Raw genomic sequence first — 18,420 nt, 5'->3', positions numbered from 1 at the left:
TAATAATAATAATAATAATAATAATAATAATAATAATAATACCGTTAAAATGCATCCTCGCTCCCTCGGTTCCCTCTTTTCCAAATAATTGGAGAGGAGAATACACACACACAGCGACAGAAACACAAATCCAGATAGCTTCGGAGGAAGATCTGCTTCTAGGGACTGGGGAAGAGAGCGATATTTGGGCCCTGAGGAGTTAGCCGTGTTAGTCTGTAGTTGTAAAATAGTATAAAGTCCAGTAGCACCTTTAAGATTAACTTTATTGTAGCGCAAGCTTTCGAGAACCACAGCTCTCTTCGTCAGATGCACCGTCGGCTTTCAAGAACCACAGCTCTCTTTGTCAGATGCTTCATCAGCTTTCAAGAACCACAGCTCTCTTCGTCAGATCCATCTGACGAAGACAGCGGTGGTTCTCGAAAGCTTATGGTATAATAAAGTTGGTTAATCTTAAAGATGCTACTGGTCTCTCTACTATATTTGGGCCCTGCGTCCCTCTGAAGAGGTGTGAATGCCCTTTATTAGTCTCAACAATAACAAGGCCCGACTCTCGAATTCTCAGGTGTGCTCTGTGAGATCAGGGCTGCCAACTCCAAGCCAGGAAATGCCTGGCAATTTGGGGGAGAAGCTGGGCTTGGGGGGGGGGAGCTCAGCGGGGGGCAATACCCCAGAGCCCACCCTCCAAAGCAGCCGTTTCCCCAGGGGAACTGATTCCTGCAGTCTGGAGATCGGTCGTAATCCCGAAGGATTCGGGTTGCACCTTAGAGCCCAGTAAGGTCTTGAGGGTCCTTCCTCTGCCACCGAGCCCCACCTGGAACACTAACCAGTGGCCACAAACACGCACTCTGCACGTGCTCAGAGGCACCATCTTCCCTCGGAATTTCCTTTTATTCTGGCTAAGCCTCACAGGGGAGAGGGGAGGGTGCCCGGATCCCATTTCTCTGCGTGCTTTTTTTTTAATCCATCAATCCGTCACACAATTTCTAAAATGAGAAAATGGTGCGGGGACAGAACCCCCCTCTGGGCTCAGGCCCACCAAAGGATCGGTCCCAGCGCATCTTCCTGCCCAGCCGGGCTCTGCACTCTGCACATGCTCCTTTGTGCCTCCTTCCGCACAAGCCTCGCGCGGGACCTTTGAAATTGACACGCCTGGAGGGAGAGAACCGCGAACTGCGCCTGGAGGGCTCCCGCCCTCCTGCAAATCCAGCTGTTCGAGGCGGGGCGGGGGGCTTTGTTCCCTTGGGAAAATGCAGCCTCTCCATCTTCTCCGCCCCCCCCCCCCAATGCAGAATTGCAAAACATCTCTTTGATCTGCACTGTTGGCCCCTTGTGGCGTGTTTACAAATTGTCCCCCTCCCCTCCCTCTCCGCCTTCTGCCGTCCACGCGACTTGGGTACGGGGGGGGGGGGATCTGGCGAATTTCAAAGCAATCCTCGGGCCCGAAGGCAGGCAGGCGGGCTTCAAAGCAAAACAGACATTAAAAGCTTTTATGCCCCCTCCCCCAACCTGCTTTTGCCCACCTTGGCAGACTTGGACCTGCGAGGCCGGCAGCCATTCGACAGGTGGAGCTTTCCTTGCCACCAAAAGCCTTCCCCACTGAATTTCTGGCATGCTGCTCTGGGTCCATCCTGGAAAAAAGACAATCTGCTCTCCCACCCCCCAGTTTTGAAAGCACATCTGGAGTCCAGCAGTTTCCCAGTGGACAGGGTTGAGAGATCACGGAGGGAGATTTAAACCCACCACTGAATGGGGGGGGGGCGGTTGTGAAGTGGATTAGGACACTTGGAGAGGCAAATCCCTTGAGTGGGATTCTTGCTTTAGTGTCTCCAGCGGATGTTGAGCTTTGGAGCGGATTATCCAATTCGTGCTAAATTAAACACTCCATCCCACTGCCTCCTTTATCCTGGCCCTGTTCAGCCAAGGGGAGCAAACAGCACTTGCCATTCACTTTTGGGGTGGGGGGTGGGAAGAGGGGCCAGGCCTCTGCACCCCCTCCTGTTTCACACATCCATCAAATTCTCCCAGCTGCCGGGAAATTCACAATCCCCCCAAATGGTCACCTCCCCTTCTCCGAACGTAGAAGGTTCAGTGTATTGCCAAATGTCTTGCAGGGCAGTTCCCCCTCTGCTTCCAGGATGGTGTTATTGGCAAAGATTGTGGGGGCTGAATCCTGGGCAAGGCCTGAAATCCCAATTCTCAAGGAACAGGCTAGCCAGCATTTGGACACAGCTGAAGGGGAGAGACACAATTCATAAAAGAATGGATTCAGCTTCCTGGGTGAATTCCGAAGAAATCTTATCAACCAAGGCGTTCATTTTTTTAAAACTATCGTCTTAAGAAGTATTTGTGAAGTCCAGTTTTTATAGCGAAAAGTTTTTCAGTTTTCTTTTTAAACTGGCCCTTTTCCTGTGCTTCTGAGCACAGAGTAATACAAACTTATTGGGTGAATCTTTGTCTAGTATGGAAGTGACAGTAACGGGGAAAAGATTACCACCACTCAATTTCTACATGCCAAACTGATAATAAGATGGTAATCCCATTACTGTATCCCCCATTTGAATCAGCCAACACTTGAAAGAATTCTGTCACTCAAAAGCATGCAACTTGCTTTTTATATTCCAGTTTTCCAAATACAAGGCATTTTCTCACCTGACCCATGCATCTTTACCTGGGGCTCTACTGTTGCCCCAACCTCCTGTAGGTTGCCCCATTTCCCAGTAGCTTTTTGTTATTGTTGAAATCTGGAGTTAATTTGACCCAGGGAACTGATTTTTACACCACAGATTGCATGCCCTTAGAATATGAAATAATAAAGAAAAAAGCAAATGCTATTAAATCTTTTCATCATTATAAATGGCCATATCCAGTTCCTTTACACACCTGGTGGTAGGGCATGCGGTACTAAGAAGCCCAAGCAACTGTCTGTCTAGAAGTGAATTGATGGACAAGGGGGGCCAAGAGAACTGCAGGACAGACCAGATGCCACAGCCATGGCTAGGAAGAGAGATCAGCTTACACTCAGAGCTACAGACAGCAGAAAGATGGTGGAAGAGGAGGAGATGTTACAAAGAGAGTCCAGTTTAAAACAGGGTCCAATCTGAAGAGTTATCAGTACACTTTAAAACCGAAGAGTCCAGTAGCAGCTTTAAGACTAACCAACTTTACTGTAGCATAAGCTTCTGTGAATCACAGTTCTCTTTGTCAGATGCATCTGACGAAGTGAACTGTGATTCTCGATATCTTATGCTACAGTAAAGTTGGTTAGTCTTAAAGCTGCTACTGGACTCTTTTCAATTATGCTACTACAGACTAACATGGCTAACTCCTCTGGATCTAGTACCCTTTAAGAAGATGTAATGTGCTCCCAACTGTTAACAGACAGGCCAAGTTGGATTAAGAACAAATATGTCTAACACAGACTGATCTCTGGGAGGGCAGCTCCCTTTAGAAATACACAGAGGTTGAGCTAGAGTGGGCAACACTGCACTTATGAGAGTCTATCTGTATCTTTCAGTGGGATAGTCATGTTACAGTGCAATCCAAAGCAGATCCAGAGGATTTAGTTCCTCTGTAGTTGCAAAATAGTAGTCTGTAGTTGCAAAATAGTAAAAAGTCCAGTAGCACCTTTAAGACTAATCAACTGACGAAGAGAGCTGTGGTTCTCGAAAGCTTATGCCTCAATAAAGTCAGTTAGTCTTCAAGGTGCTACTGGACTTTTTACTATTACTATTTTTACTGTTATCCAAAGCAGAGATACTTCAGCTTCAGCCCATTGATTTCAACGGGCTTAGACTGGAGTAACTCTTCTTAGCATTGCACTGTTAATCTATTGTAGCAAAACAAAACAGAAATCCAGTGGCACTGTAAAGATGAATAACCTTTATTCCAGTATGGACTTCCGTGAGGAAAAGTTCACTTCTTCAGGTACAATGGGAAGAAAGAAACTCATTTACTTCATTTTTATAAAACATTACTGGTGGGGAGAGGGAAAAGTGTGTGTGTGTGGGGGGGGGAGATGAGCAGAGATAGACCAAGTGCCACAGTCTATAACTATCGACAAATGGCTCTTCCCTCAAGAGTTCTGTTCTTTTAAAGAACAGCAGATTTGTCTTGCAGCTGAGAATTCGCTCTGTTAATTTTGTGTCCTGTGTAGAAATGCTTTCTTTTGTCTGACCCACTCACTGTTTTCCTTGGGGGATCCCTGATTCTAGTAATATGAAAGAGCAGAGAAAACTTCCTTCTCAGCCCTGTTCACAATTTGGTAAAACTCTTGTCCAACCCTCAAAGGTTGGGGAGGGGGAACAGGGTCAGTGCTGCTCTTCTTCCTTGTGGGAAATTTCTCGTCTTTGTATGTCAGGGTGTGCTTTTGACTCCTTGCTCTGCCTCTGCCTTATGGGTTATCAGTCAGTTCTGACACCTCTTGCTTTTATGGCAGTGAGAATCTCTTCTGGTCCCAGGTTCCCACAAGCTGCTGGCCATTCCTGCTAAGCCTGGGCCCCAATAAAAGACCATAAAATGCCTGTTGTCTCCTGAGGCCCCAACATGTTGCTGGGAAGCTGGAAGGAGCAATTATGGGGGAGAGACTGGGAGCATGGAGGAGGAGGGAAGAGTCCTGAAAGAGCAAATTGCTTTGCCCAAATTAACTTCACTCTCTATTGCAATTAATATGCAAGCCGCTGGACAGAGTAGCAATAGGAAGACAGCTCCCTACCCTCAAGGCACTTACATGGGGAAACTCAGTAGAAGGAAGGAAGGAAGGAAGGAAGGAAGGAAGGAAGGAAGGGAGGGAGGAAGGAAGGAAGGAAGGAAGGAAGGAAGGAAGGAAGGAAGGAAGGAAGGAAGGAAGGAAGGAGAGGGACGGCAACATGCAGTTCAGTAGGTACAAGAACAGGTTTGCTTTTACGAGGCCACTGGGCCACTTCTCTGTTTCCACTCCTAAGCAATCCTGTGCCCCAGCCCCAGGGCATGTGGCTCAAGCGTGTGAAAGATGGTGATGCTAGCATGTAATTTTTGTATCATTTAACATATCATGTTAATACATCCAGAGGAATTAGCCACGTTAGTCTGTAGTTGCAAAATACTAAAGAGTCCAGTAGCACCTTTAAGACGAACCAACTTTATTGTAGCATAAGCTTTCGAGAACCACAGCTCTCTTCGTCAGATGCATCATATTGTAGCATAAGCTTTCGAGAACTGCAGCTCTCTTCATCAGATGCATCATATTGTAGCATAAGCTTTCGAGAACCAAAGGATTGCTGTCGGCGATTAGATATCTTCAATGTGGGAATTATCTTGCAGGGTTCCTCAGGGCGCAATCTCATCCCCCATGATATTCGACCTCTGTGCAAAGCCCTTAGGAAAAATCATTTGTCGCTATGGAATTGGATGTCATTAATATGTGTATGATGATGACCAGCTCTATATCTCCTATCCAAAGCCCCTGGTGATGCAGTGGAGGTCTTGAGTCACTGCCTGAGAGCTAAATAGTAAAGAGTCCAGTAGCACCTTTAAGACGAACCAACTTTATTGTAGCATAAGCTTTCGAGAGCCACAGCTCTCTTCATGCATCTGATGAAGAGAGCTGTGGCTCTTGAAAGCTTATGCTACAATTAAGTTGGTTAGTCTTAAAGGTCTACTGGATTCTTTGTTTTTTCACTACTGCAGACTAACATGGCTAACTCCTCTGGATGCCTGAGAGCTGTGGTCAAGTATCTGAAAGCAAACAAATTGAAACTGAACCCAGACAAGGTGGAGGTGATGCTGGTTGGGGAGGTGGAGATATTGAAGGACATTGTGCTCCCCACTTTCCACGGTGTTCAGTTGACCCTCACAGACTTGGTTAAGAGGGGCTATATTTGGTTAAGACTTGGTTAAGAGGGAATCCAGCAATTTTGCTAGAGAAGCAAATGAAAGACAGCAGCAAAAACCTCCTTGAAACTTTCTCTAACTTGGAAGATGACCCCCTACCGTGACATGGCCAAACTGGATCCACGCCATGGTAACACTGAGACTAGACAACTCTAATGCACTCTAAAGAGGTCTCACCTCTTTACAGCCCGGAAAACCCCCAACAACCATCGTTCTCCGGCCGTGAAAGCCTTCGACAATACATCTCACCTCAAAGTTAACTCAGAAATTTGTTTACTTTCAGGAGCTAGATGGAGCATGAACATCACTCCCATTCTGCAGTCACTCCATCGGCTACCCACCAGTTACTGGGCTCAATTCAAGGTTTCAGCTATTAAATACAAAACCCTTCATGGCCCCGGCCCCTCTACAAGACCTTTCTTCCTAAGTTCCTTCAGGGCAGCTTCACTCATCTGCACTGGGCCTTCCGCAGATACCGGTCTCCAGTTGGGCAAAATCAACAGCCCCCCATACACGTGCGTTCTCTGTGGTGGCCCCCACCTTCCTACCAAAGAGGTCAGGAAAGCTCCCTCTCTCCTAGCTTTCCTCAAAATATGCAAAACCAAATGATTCAAAAGGGCTTTTTCACCTGTGCTAAAAGGAAATGGTTCAGAAATATGCTTTGATAAAGGGATAGGGACTGTAGAGTATACTACTTTGTACTGTCTGTTGCTGTAAGAATACTCCTAGTAGATAGTTTCCACATTGTTTAAAATGCCATGTTAAATTGCTTATGTTTTGTTTTAGCATTTTTTCAGCTCTGTATAGGATTTCTGCTTTTTTTCTTCAAATTTCTGCAATCCATACCCGATTGTATTAATTATTGAATGGCCCAACTGTTGATCATATTGATTTACATTGGGTAATCTTCTTTGAGTCTCAGTGAGAAAGGTAGACTATAAATAACATCAATAAATAAAAAGCACGCTTTGCTTTATTTCTGTTCTCAGATTCCTGTTTGGTTCCAAATTTCTACTATACAAACACTATTGCATTTTTAATTGGATGTTTCAGTCCTGTTGATTGTATTGACTTACTCTAATCTGCTCTGTAGCACCTTTAACCAACTTTACTGTAGCATACGTGTTCGAGAACCACAGCTCTCTTTGTCAGATGCATCGTCAGCTTTTGAGAACCATAGATGCATCTGACAAAGAGAGCTGTGGTTCTGGAGAGCTTATGCTACAGTAAAGTTGGTTAGTCTTAAAGGTGGTATTGGACTCTTTTCTATTTTGCTACTACAGACTAACATGGCTAACCCCTCTGGATCTCTAATCCACTCTGAGTCCTAGTAAGAAAGGCAGAATATAAATAATGTGAATAAATAAATACATGCAGCTCTCCATGCAGGCCTAGGAATGGAACAGAGCCCCCCCCCCCCCGACCTCTGCCTGTCTGCACTGGTGCCCTCTCTTTGCTTTGGCAAAGCCACCTGCCTGCCCGGGGGTGCACTAGAGCAGCATCAAGGGACACTTCCCATAATGTTTAGCTGTCACCAGACAAAACCACATCACTGCCAGGAGCTCACATAGAGCTCTTGCTTCTCTGCCCCCCTGCGAGGGTTGCCCCTGCTTCTGCCCCTGTAGGACCTGCATTTCCTTCCACCACTGCATCAAAGGCAGAAATCTGGTAGATGGAACACCCCTCCATGCGTATGCCATGGGAAAGCTGTGCTTACTGATTTCTCTGCCGGCGTTAAAGGCACAGGATCCCGTGGCAGAAACAAAAGTAACTCTGCTAAGGAGGCCAAACCTCCATCTGCTGCCATCCACAGCACTGGCCTGAGTAGGGTTGCCAGCCTCCAGGTGGTGGCTGGAGATCTCCCGGAATGACAACTGATCTCCAGGTGACAGAGATCAGTTCCCCTGGAGAAAATGGCTGCTTTGGAGGATCGACTCTAATGCATTATACCTTGCTGTGGCCCCTCCCCTCCAAAAACCCTACCCTCTCCAGGCTACCCGCCCCCCCCCAAATCTCCAGGAATTTCCCAACCTGGACCTGGCAACCCTAGGCCTGAGCCTTTGAGCGTGGATCTCAGCTGCTGTGCCGTCCTTTGGAATAGAAGGCTGTGGATGGACATCCTCAGCTGAGGCCCTGTCAAAGGCTAGATAACTCATGTGTGCGCCTGGGGTAGTCAAGAACATAAAATATGCAAGAGTGTGGGGGCTTTGATGGAGCTATTGTTCTCCGAAGGAGGAGGAGGAGGGAGGTCCACAGAAAGCAGTTCCTATGTGTGCCTAATCCCTTCAGTAATTGAGGCCCCAACATTAGAAAGTGAATGGATTGTCCCGGGGTGCTGGCTAAATTAAATGGGATTCTGACGGCGGTGTGCCTTCCTTGATCTCAACTCCCAGCCAGTTACTTTGCCCTGGCTGATCCCTGCAAAATCATCTTTTGTCAGGAAAGAACTTTGGCCCAGCCCAATTCCTTTCCTTCTTCCATCATCTCTGTCCTCCCTTGTGGTTGCCAACTGACCTCAAATTCATCAGGCGATTGCTCATCCAGCCCCTCCATTAACTGCGAGTAGCAGCAGCTCCTTGGCGTCTCCAGCAGGGAAGGGTCTTTCTTAACACGTGCTCTCGGGCTCTTGAACCGAGGATTGACCTGGGCGCCTTCTGCCTGCAATGAAGCCACAGGCCCTTCCTTCAAACCCTCAATAAGAAGATGCTTTCTATTAAGTCAAATCTAATGTCAAATCTAAAATTAACAAAAAGTAAAAAATGCAGCACATTACACGAATTCCTTGCGATCCAAATCTCAAAGCATGTATTGCTAAAACTAGACTTTCTTGTTACTTATTATGTAAAATTTAAGTGTACATAATCATGTCAATTATATTATCAATATTGAATGTAAATTTTAAAAGTTTTTTAAAAGCCTAAGAAGCTCAGTATTGCCTGACTGATGCACCTTCGTACAGAGGAAGGTCTTTCCCTGGCATCTGCTACCTGACATCCGTGCACTGGAGATTCCCGGAGTAGAACCGGGGATTTCCTACATGCTCCGTCCTTGAGTTGGAGATGTCCTCTGGCTGAAGACAGAGGAGCAGAACACAGCAGTAGACTTTAAATCATCATCATCATCATCATCATCATCATCATCATCATCATCATCATCATCATCATCACAATCACAATCACAATCACAATCACAATCACAATCATAATCATTTATTTGATTTCTAGCCCGTCCTCCCCACAAGCGGACTCAGGGCGGGTTACATGTAATAGTACAAAAATAAACCAATTAAATACATTAAAACCAAAATACATTTAAAATCCCAAGATGGCAGCTCCTTCTTCTCTTCCCAGCCATAACATAAGAAGGGGAGAGGAGGCACGAACTGTGATTTTGCGTGGGGCGGCGGCGGGGGGGGGGGAAGACTGCTTGGGAGGCATTTCTAGAACACCTAAGTCAGGCCTCGCCCATATGCCTGGGTGAACATCTCTGCCTTACAGGCCTGCCGAAAAGATATAAGGTATTGGTGGGCCCGAGCGTCCTCTAACATGCTCCTGAAGACTTGGCAAGGCAAGCCGTAGTCTACCACGCCTGGTATTCTGTCCGGCAGGGACAGCGAGCAGTGTATTAGGGTCTCCGGCGCAGAAAAGTATGGCCCTATACTTGCAACTTGCCCCCGTGTCGTGAGCAAACACAGTAGAGGCGTTCCCAAGAAATACGACAAACCTACTAACTATGCAACTCTCGGGAAACCGACCAACCTAAATACACAGTGAAAGGTTTTTCAAAAATCTTTCACTGTGTATTTAGGTTGGTCAGTTTCCCGAGAGTTGCATAGTTAGTAGACCAGTGTTGTGAGCAGCAGAAACCCGCATGATGCTTTTCGCAACATGTTGAGATGCATTATTAGCTGCAAACTACTGCACCGAACTTGATATTGAAGGCCCAGCAGCAGGGCCAATGGGCTTGCTTAGGGAGGCTCGACTGGCCTCAACCAGGGCCAGGGCGTTTTCGGTCCTGGCTCCAATCAGGTGGAACTCTCTGTTGGAAGATACTCGGGCCCGCCAAGACCTTGTGTCTTTCCGGAGGGCCTGTGCTTATGAATTTTGATGTGGAAACAGTAAGAAAGAAGATGTCTGAAGATTTGTCTCCAAACATTTGTTTCTGGTCTTCAGACTGCTGGTTGCTCCCCCATTTTGGATGGCCCACCTGGAAACGTTCCATCATAGCTCCAACTTTGTGGAAATGGCTTCCAGAAGAGGAGACGGGGGGCCCCTTTGAGGCATCACGAAGGCTCCCATTCTCCTGGCATTCTGCAAACTATGCAAAACTGAATTATTCAGGAGGGCTTTTTTACTCAGGTAGGAGAGCTGTACTGTACTGAGATGGTTTAAAGAGATACTTTGGAAAAGAGGCAGGGACTGTAGACTGTAATACTGGGTACTGACTGTTGCTGTAACCTATTGTTCTGTTTATTGGATGTTCCAGCCATACTTCATATTAACTTACACTACTTAGTCCGTTTGAGTCCCATTGAGAAAGACAGACTATTAAAAATGTAAATAAGTAAGTAAATAACTAAATCTTCAGAAGGTGCTTAAAGCCTTCGTTGTTTGCCAGGGCTTTTAACAGGCTATGAACAGCAGGCATCTTTGTTGGGTGTGGTGGGAGGTATTTGGGGTTTGCTATCTTATTTTGGTTTTAATTTGTAATGATTTAATTATTACAGTAATGTGTTGCTGGAGAAGAGTTTTGTGGATACCACAGACTGGCCAAAAAGACAAATAAGTGGCTACTAGATCAAACCAAGCCGGAATTCTCCCTAGAACCTGAAATGACAAAACTGAAGATATCGTACTTTGGTCACATCATGAGAAGACAAGATTCTCTAGAAAAGTCAATAATGCTAGGAGAAGTGGAAGGCAGTAGGAAAAGAGGAAGACCTAATAAAGGAAGCCACGTCCTCCAGTTTGCAGGATCTGAGCAAGTCTGTTAATGAGAGGACGTTTTGGAGGTCTTTCATTCATAGGGTCGCCATAGGTTGGAGGCGACTTGACAGCACATAACACAAACTACCTTGAGCCAAGAAGAAAGGTGGGGTATAAACGTATCACTGTGTTAAAAAACTCATCAAAAAAGGAGCTCGCTGGGTGACCTTGGGCTAGTCCCACACTCCCATCTTAGTTTACATTAGGATATTGTCAGGAAAAAATGGAAAGGGGGGAGAATGCTTTAAGCATTTAAGCCCAGAGGTCATTGGGTTGTATCCAGCAAGCTTTTAAATTAATTCTCACCTGATCACAGCCCCATTCTCTCCTTATTACAGCCCCCTCACACAAGGCTTTCTCCCATGTAAATCCCCTAATCCACAGCATAATCTCTTTTGTGGTCAAAGGGAATCCCACATCCTTTTTTCACTCACGGAAAATCTGGATGGATCCAACTAATAATTCGGTTAAAATGGGTTATCTATGATTATTTTAAAATAATATGATAAATGTTAACCTCCTGAATTTAGGTCATGCAAAAACTTGCAATGTTCTATAAATTCTGAAGAAGTGAGCTGTGACTCACGGAAGCGCATACCCTACCACTAATTTTGTTAGTCTTATAGGTGCTACTGGACTCTTGCTCTTTTCCACTGTTTTCTTTTTTGAGCCTAAAACAAAGGACTCTCATGAAAAGTCTTTGCTCCTATTCGAATATACTATCTTCCATGAGCACGGGCATTCCCGCAGGGTGGTCATTAGATCATCTTAGTATATTCTTGCACATCTAATTTTGCTTCCATCAATAGCATGTCATGGGTTTTGTAGTCTTAAATTTGCAAGAAAACTCAATATTACACTGCATCATGGTTGGTATAGTCTTCAAATGAATGTTTTGACTGTTTCCTGGTGTATGTGTTTCCTTCTAGGTTCAAGTGGGTAGCCGTGTTGGTCTGTAGTAGAAGAGCAAGAATCAGGTCCAGTAGCACCTTAGAGACCAACCCGGGAAATCCAGTTGATCTCTAAGATGCTATTGGACCCAAATCTTGTTGTTCTTCTAGGTTGCAACTGGTGTAAAAAGAGCTGATGAGATTACAGATTTGGCATGGTTTGGTACACATGTACTAAAATAACAATAATGCCATAAGTTTATTTCGTATTGTGAGCGTGTATATTGCTTACTCATACAGACGAGGCTATAATATATGTTTCCTTTTTTGATAATTGCAAAATAAATCTCAACTTCCTTCTTCAGACAAATATTTGTTTCTGATGTAATGAGCTGTGACTCAAGAAAGCTCATACTGAAATCAATGTTGTTAGTCTTTAAGATGCCACTGGACTTTTGCTTTATTTTCCTTTGGTGATATCCTGGCAAACCTTGGCATGGATGACAGAATTTCCCTGGCACTGGCCCTGTCTTTTCCCCCTGGCACAAGGAAGCAATAGGTTTATATCCCATGCTATTCACCACGTTGCAAGATCTGAATATGAAATAACGTCCCTTCCCAGTCAGCATGCACTGTCGCTGAAAGAGGAGGGCAGTTTACAGCGGGAAATTCATTCCCCTCTTTTGTAGTTGAGTGCAGCTACAAGTGTGTGTGACACACTCTCTCCCCAGGATGGAGAGGAAAGATCAAAGCAAAGGGGAGGGAGGTGTGAAATTTTCTTTAAGGTGGTTGAATTGGGTAGGGGGGTAGAGATGGTGCTGGGAGAGCAGGAACGGGAGAGGAAAGCCCTATAAAAGGACCCCTTCTGCCTTTGAAGCAAAGGAAAAGGGGAGTTTAGTGTCTGCAGACGGACCAAGCCAGAGGGACCAGGCTTCCATCTGCCCATCCTCTTGTGGCCCACCAGTTATGAAGATGACAAGCCAGAAATGGGGAAGCAAAGAGGACAAGAAGGTAACAGTGGCACCTGGCCTGGTATGGCTGGGGGTCTCCCAGGATTCTGCTCTCAGCTCCTTTGCAGGGCGGGGTGGCTTGACGTGTCACCCCCCAGGTGGAGCTAAGAGCAGGATCCTGGCCCGGCTTGGTTTGGACTGCCGGATGCCCTTTTCCAAAAGCTCTCCCTCCTCTCCCTCCCCCTCTCTCTCTGTGGCTTCTGCGGCTCTTGCCTTTCCTGTCTGCCATCTCTCTCTTTCTCTAGCTGCTGAAGCCCTTGATGGAGAAGCGGCGGAGGGACCGGATGAACCAAAGCTTGGACCGCCTCCGTGTCTTGCTCTTCGAGGCCACGCAGGACGAGGTAAGCTAGCCACTCCGCCTCTCTCCATCCCTAGTGCCCGAAACTTCCCCCCCAAAGCAAAACACAGAAAGAAGATTTTATTTTCATTCCTCCTTTCCCCCCTTTTCTCTCCCCCCTCTTCTCTTGTCTTGTTTTTTTCTTTGCAGAGACTTAAAAACCCCAAAGTTGAAAAAGCAGAAATTTTACAAAAAACAGTCCAGCTTTTGAAGACGCAGCCTTTATCAGGTATAATGTTTCTGGTATCCTTTTTCTTCTTTCCTTCCTTTCTTTGAAAAACAGAATCCTTCCAAGAGATTCACAGACCTCCAAGGGAGATGGGGAGGGCTGAAGGCAGAGGCACATTACGGGCCTGCCAACCTCCAGGTGGTGGCTGGACTTCTCCCGGAATTACGGCTGATCTCCAGGTCACAGAGATCAGTTCCCTTGGAGGACATGGCTGCCCCAGAGGGGGAACTCTGGGGCATTATACCCCACTGAGGTCCCTCCCCTCCCCAAACCCCACCCTTTCCATGCTCTGCCCCCAGATCTCCAGGAATTTTCCAGCCAGGAGCTGGTAATCCTAGTCTGAGGATTGGCTCAGCAACCTCATATGCGAATGTGCTCTAAGCTAGTGGTGTTCAAAGCCTTTGTCACGGAATCCCGGCGCATCCCAGAGAATTTTGGGGAGTGTTCTAGTTCCGCTGGGCCTGTAAAATGGAGATCTTACGCCAGGTCTATCAGAGTGGTTGAGGGGCTGGCGTACTACCCTGCTGGCCCCTTTCCTGTTTTGCTTTGTTTCGCTCCACTTTTTAATGAGATCTGCTGATTTTATTGTTTTATGATTTTAACTGTTATTTATTGTATTTTAAATTGTGGCTTTTATGATGTTGTGACCCTCCCTGAGCCCGTTTGCGGGGAGGGCAGGATAGAAATCTAACGAAATAAATAAATGAAATAAAAGAGAGGCTTTGCACTTAACACAGAGCATTACCCTAGCTAGGCCTCTTAGGGTCTCTGGAATGGTTGCAGTAGTGTTGCCAACTCCTGGTGGGGAAATGCCTGGAGAGCTGGGAGTGGAGCCTGGAGAGGAAGGAGTCTGGAGACGGGGGAGCTCAGTAGGTCATAATGCCATAGAGTCCACCCTTCAAAGCAGCCATGTTCTCCAGGGGAACTGATCTCTATGGCCTGGAGATAATTTGTAATTTGGCGGGGGGGGGGGGTCCTCCAGCCACCACCTGGATGCTAGCAAGCTTTGGGTAGCCACAGGGTTCCTCAGCACACTGCTGGAAACCCACTGCTATGAAAAAAGCCTCCCCCCCCTAACATCCCACTTAGTTCTGCTGGATCTGCCTTTCTTCTGACAGCAATGCAGTCAGAACCTCCATGCTTGCAAGCAAATATTCTAGGCCTGTGGTTTCTTTCCATACAACAAGTGCCAACATTGTGGGACTGATTAAAGCCGTTTATTATTTCTTTGTGTAAGTAGCACTGCCAACTGCCTGGAGGGGTGGGGGCGAGTCCCATTCCTTTAATGGTGGAATGTTAGTAACATGATGTTCGTCAGCAGATCTGATGAAGAGAGCTGTGGTTCTCGAAAGCTTATGCCACAATAAAGTTGCTTAGTTTTAAAGGTGCTACTGGGCAAGACAGAGGCTCTGAGTGATTGTTGGTGCTGTGTTTGTGTATGTGTGTGTATGCTTGTGTGTCCCCCAGCCTGTCCGATGCTCCCCTTCCCCAAATCCCCACCTATCCTGTTGTTTAGCCTTCTTTCTTGCATCTGTTACCGGAGTGCAAAGATCCTTTCTTGCATCGGTTTTTTTTTCTTTTTGAAATGAAATGAATGGATTTCCAGAAGAGGATTGCCCATTTGTTTTTTCTTGGCAGGGCTCCTGTACCTTTATCAGCTGCCAGTCAGGTGGAAATCCAACAGGCAAAGCTGTTTTCCTGGTGTGGAGTGCAAGTGGTGGGGCAAGCTGTATGTGCTGGGTGCCTCCTTGTTCTGCAGCAGCTGTTTAAAGGCACGGGAGCCTGCCAGTCCAACAGGGAGAGTTATTCCCACCACCCCCTGTTTTAGGCTCCGAGCAGCATTTCTCTGGTCCAGTCCAAGCCTGTAATGTGCCAAAAATGAACCATATCTTGCTAAAGGACTTGCAGTCCAAGTCAGCCCCTATTGAAGTGACCCCATTTCTATCCTCTCCCACCACATGTTCGGGCCCCTGCCCCACTTTATCCTACCCACTTCATCATCCCATTATGTTTAGCCAGGAATGCTTATCTATGTATTTTCTTTCTCTCTCTTTTCCCTCTTCCCGCCCCCTCTCCCTTCCAATCAAATCCCCTCCTTCCCACCAAATCACCTTAGGTTTCTTTAAATGCCATCTCAAATGTTTTGCAATATGTGGTAAGTCAACGGAGTACTCCAGGGTGTGTATGCATGTGCGTTGGAGGGTTCCTTTTAATTTTGTGTGACTGAATAACTGCTCCACATTTTTCCAGAGCCCTGGAACCTGCCAAACAACTGGATTAGATAAAGCCAAAGTAGGTTGGAACCCCAGGGAAATGTCTTAGAGGACACTCGGGTGGGTTTTGAGCAATGCTTCTTCTGGAGGTCTTGTAGAAGAACCAGAAGAAACCTTGAGAGGTTAATATATGGAGATCTCAATTCACCCTAAGCCGAGAGGCATAGGAGCTTCGCAAGTGTCATGTTTCTGGAGCAAAAAAGCTCTTGGATCACATTAGGGAGTCCTGGATGGGGCGAGGGGGAGAATGTAATCCACATGGTGGGGCATCATACACAAACAGTTTGGCAGGGACTTTGCCCCAAACCCTGGGCAACTTCAGGGTTGCCAATTTTTTGGGCACTAAGGATCCTTTGCCTGAACATTTGTGAACTCCATGAAGATAGTTTCAGGTGGGCAGCTGTGTTGGACTGTAGTAGAACAAAATTCTGTTCCAGTAGCACCTTAAAGACCAACTAGATTTCCAGCGTATGAGCTTTTGAGAGTCGAATCTGATAAAGAGAGCTTTGACTCTTGAATCAGAGGAGTTAGCCGTGTTAGTCTGTAGTTGCAAAATAGTAAAGAGTCCAGTAGCACCTTTAAGACTAGCCAACTTTATTGTAGCATAAGCTTTCGAGAACCACAGCTCTCTTCGTCTGACGATGCATCTGACAAAGAGAGCTGTGGTTTTTGGAAGTTTATGCTACAATAAAATTGGTTAGCCTTAAAGGTGCTACTGGGCTCTGTACTTTTTTGACTCTTGAAAGCTCATACCCTAGAAATCTAGCTGGTCTAAGGTGCCACTGGACTCAAATCTTGCTGTTGTAATTCCAGGATATTTCCTGGCTCTACCTGGAAGTTGGAATCTTCAATGCACAGCAACAAAACACGCAATTTTTTTTGTGGGCTGGTCAGTTGGCAAACCCGTGTCCAAGGCACAGGAGCCTTTCTAGGAGGGGAAAGTTGACACAGACAAGACGACACTTGGAACAATTTAAAATTGACTGTATGTGGTATAAACTAGCCCACGGTGAATACCATTAACTTTTCAGTAAAGTTAATATGAAGCCACACTTCCCAGAGAGCTGTGTGTTGATTGGTGAGTTCTGCCCTCTCCTAGAAACTTGAGGGTATCTGTTATGTGGGGACCGCTAGGGGCTGAGGTCCTGCCACCGTCATGGCATAGGGTTGCTCTGAGGTAAGGTAATTTTGCCTCCTTAGAACAGGGGAAGTTGGAGAAACATTAGACTTCCTCACTTTTTCACAATGGTCTCATCTGTTACAGAATCTAGAATTTTAAAGTGACAAAGACTTCTGGGAATTGTAGTTCTGTGAGTTAGAGCTAAGCTCTATTTCCCAGGGTTCTCCAGGCAACAATGAACATTGAAAGAAGATACATAGCAGCCCTTAGGACTGGGGCATGGGGAGACCAGAAGTGGGATTGCTAACTATGCCATGTTTCCCCTACGCAGGCATGTTTTCCCCAGCCTCTTATAACAGGTGTGTGCTGGGAGTGCACAAATGCAGTAGCAAGACCACCTTTCAGGGTGTTCCTTGTGGGGATAATAATAACATACTTTGTAAACCGCTGTAAGTGGGCTTTAAGTTGTCTTGAAAGGTGGTATATAAATCGAATCACGCATCTGACGAAGAGAACTGTGATTCTCGAAAGCTTATGCTACAGTAAAGTTGGTTAGTTTTAAAGGTGCTACTGGACTCTTATAAATTGAATGTTATTATCTTGTCCGGGCCTGGAGTTGCACCTGGCGGCTTTCCTAGATTTCTGCTTCTCATGCAGCTGTGAAAAATGCCCTGTTTGTTGGGGCGGGGGGGTTGGAAATGTTGGCAACTCATTTTAGGAAAAACAGGGGGTGAGGGAGGCAAAAATTGGGGAGGCAGTTAGCCATAGAGCAGGTTGAGTTTGGGGTGGCCCTGCCAGTTAGAAATCCTTGAGATGTCTGTTGACAAGTGTCCAACTAAAACGTTGTTTTCTTTTTTTTTATTGTTGTTGACTGTACCACAGAGACTAAGCACAACGGGGATGCCCTTTTGCAAAGGTACCACAGTGGCTACCGGGAGTGTCTCACCCAGGCTACCCACTTCCTCCGAGCCAGTCCTGGCATTTGCACGGGCAAAAAGGCCTACCTGATGGAGCACATCTGCCACTGCATGGAAAAGATCACTGCTGGCCCGCGGAGAGAGATGCACCAGCCTCCACCTGCAGCTGCCAACCCCAGCTATGAGCGGTACAGTCCAGATGTGTTTGCTGGGTGCAGCCCGCCACTTGGGGGTGCTGCCTATGTCCTGCACCCACCCCCAGCCAGTTACTCTGCCAGCCAAGGACTCCAAGCCCGGGGTGCTGGTCCAGCCCAGCAAGACGGCTGCAGCCGAGCGCAGCAGAACAAACTCTCGGAAACACGAAACTCCGCAGCACAATCTCCACAAGCGCTGAATGTGTGGAGACCTTGGCCTTGAAAACCCCTTTCCTTGTAATTCCCTTGTAAATGGTATATTTAGATTCTCTATATATTGTATATTATGGGTTTTATCAGCCCAAAGAGTTGGTCTCTTTTTGAGTTTGGTGGTGGTGGAGGAGGAGGAGATTCTTGCTTTTCTTGTATATATTAGCAAAAGGCTGATTTTTTAAAAAAATCGACATCTTGCAGTGTGTGCCAGTCAAATGAACCTAGACTTTAAACATGGAACCCCAAAGCAAGGAGAACCTTAATACAAAAGTTTGTGTGTGTTTGTGTGTGGCAGAAATAAGCAAAAGGGTTTGGCTGTCTGAGTGCATGCATGTATGTGTGTTTTTTTAACTTCTGAATTTCTGTATATTTTCTAGAATGGGG

At 46.3% G+C, this 18,420-nt stretch overlaps 1 protein-coding gene across 1 annotated transcript; it reads left to right on the top strand.

The window, feature by feature from the left end:
* The first annotated feature begins 12,709 nt into the window (after positions 1-12,709).
* Positions 12,710-18,046, top strand: LOC129338347 (transcription factor HES-7.1-like). The gene is made up of 4 exons (XM_054992497.1): positions 12,710-12,754; positions 12,999-13,094; positions 13,241-13,319; positions 17,595-18,046. The coding sequence occupies exons 1-4, from the start codon at positions 12,710-12,712 to the stop codon at positions 18,044-18,046; spliced, it is 672 nt and encodes a 223-aa protein (XP_054848472.1).
* Positions 18,047-18,420: the final 374 nt, after the last annotated feature.

Source organism: Eublepharis macularius, chromosome 12 (genome assembly GCF_028583425.1).
Source record: "Eublepharis macularius isolate TG4126 chromosome 12, MPM_Emac_v1.0, whole genome shotgun sequence".
Classification (NCBI taxonomy): domain Eukaryota; kingdom Metazoa; phylum Chordata; class Lepidosauria; order Squamata; family Eublepharidae; genus Eublepharis; species Eublepharis macularius.
Note: the sequence above shows the minus strand (reverse complement) of the source record. Positions and strands in the feature narration are given on the sequence as shown.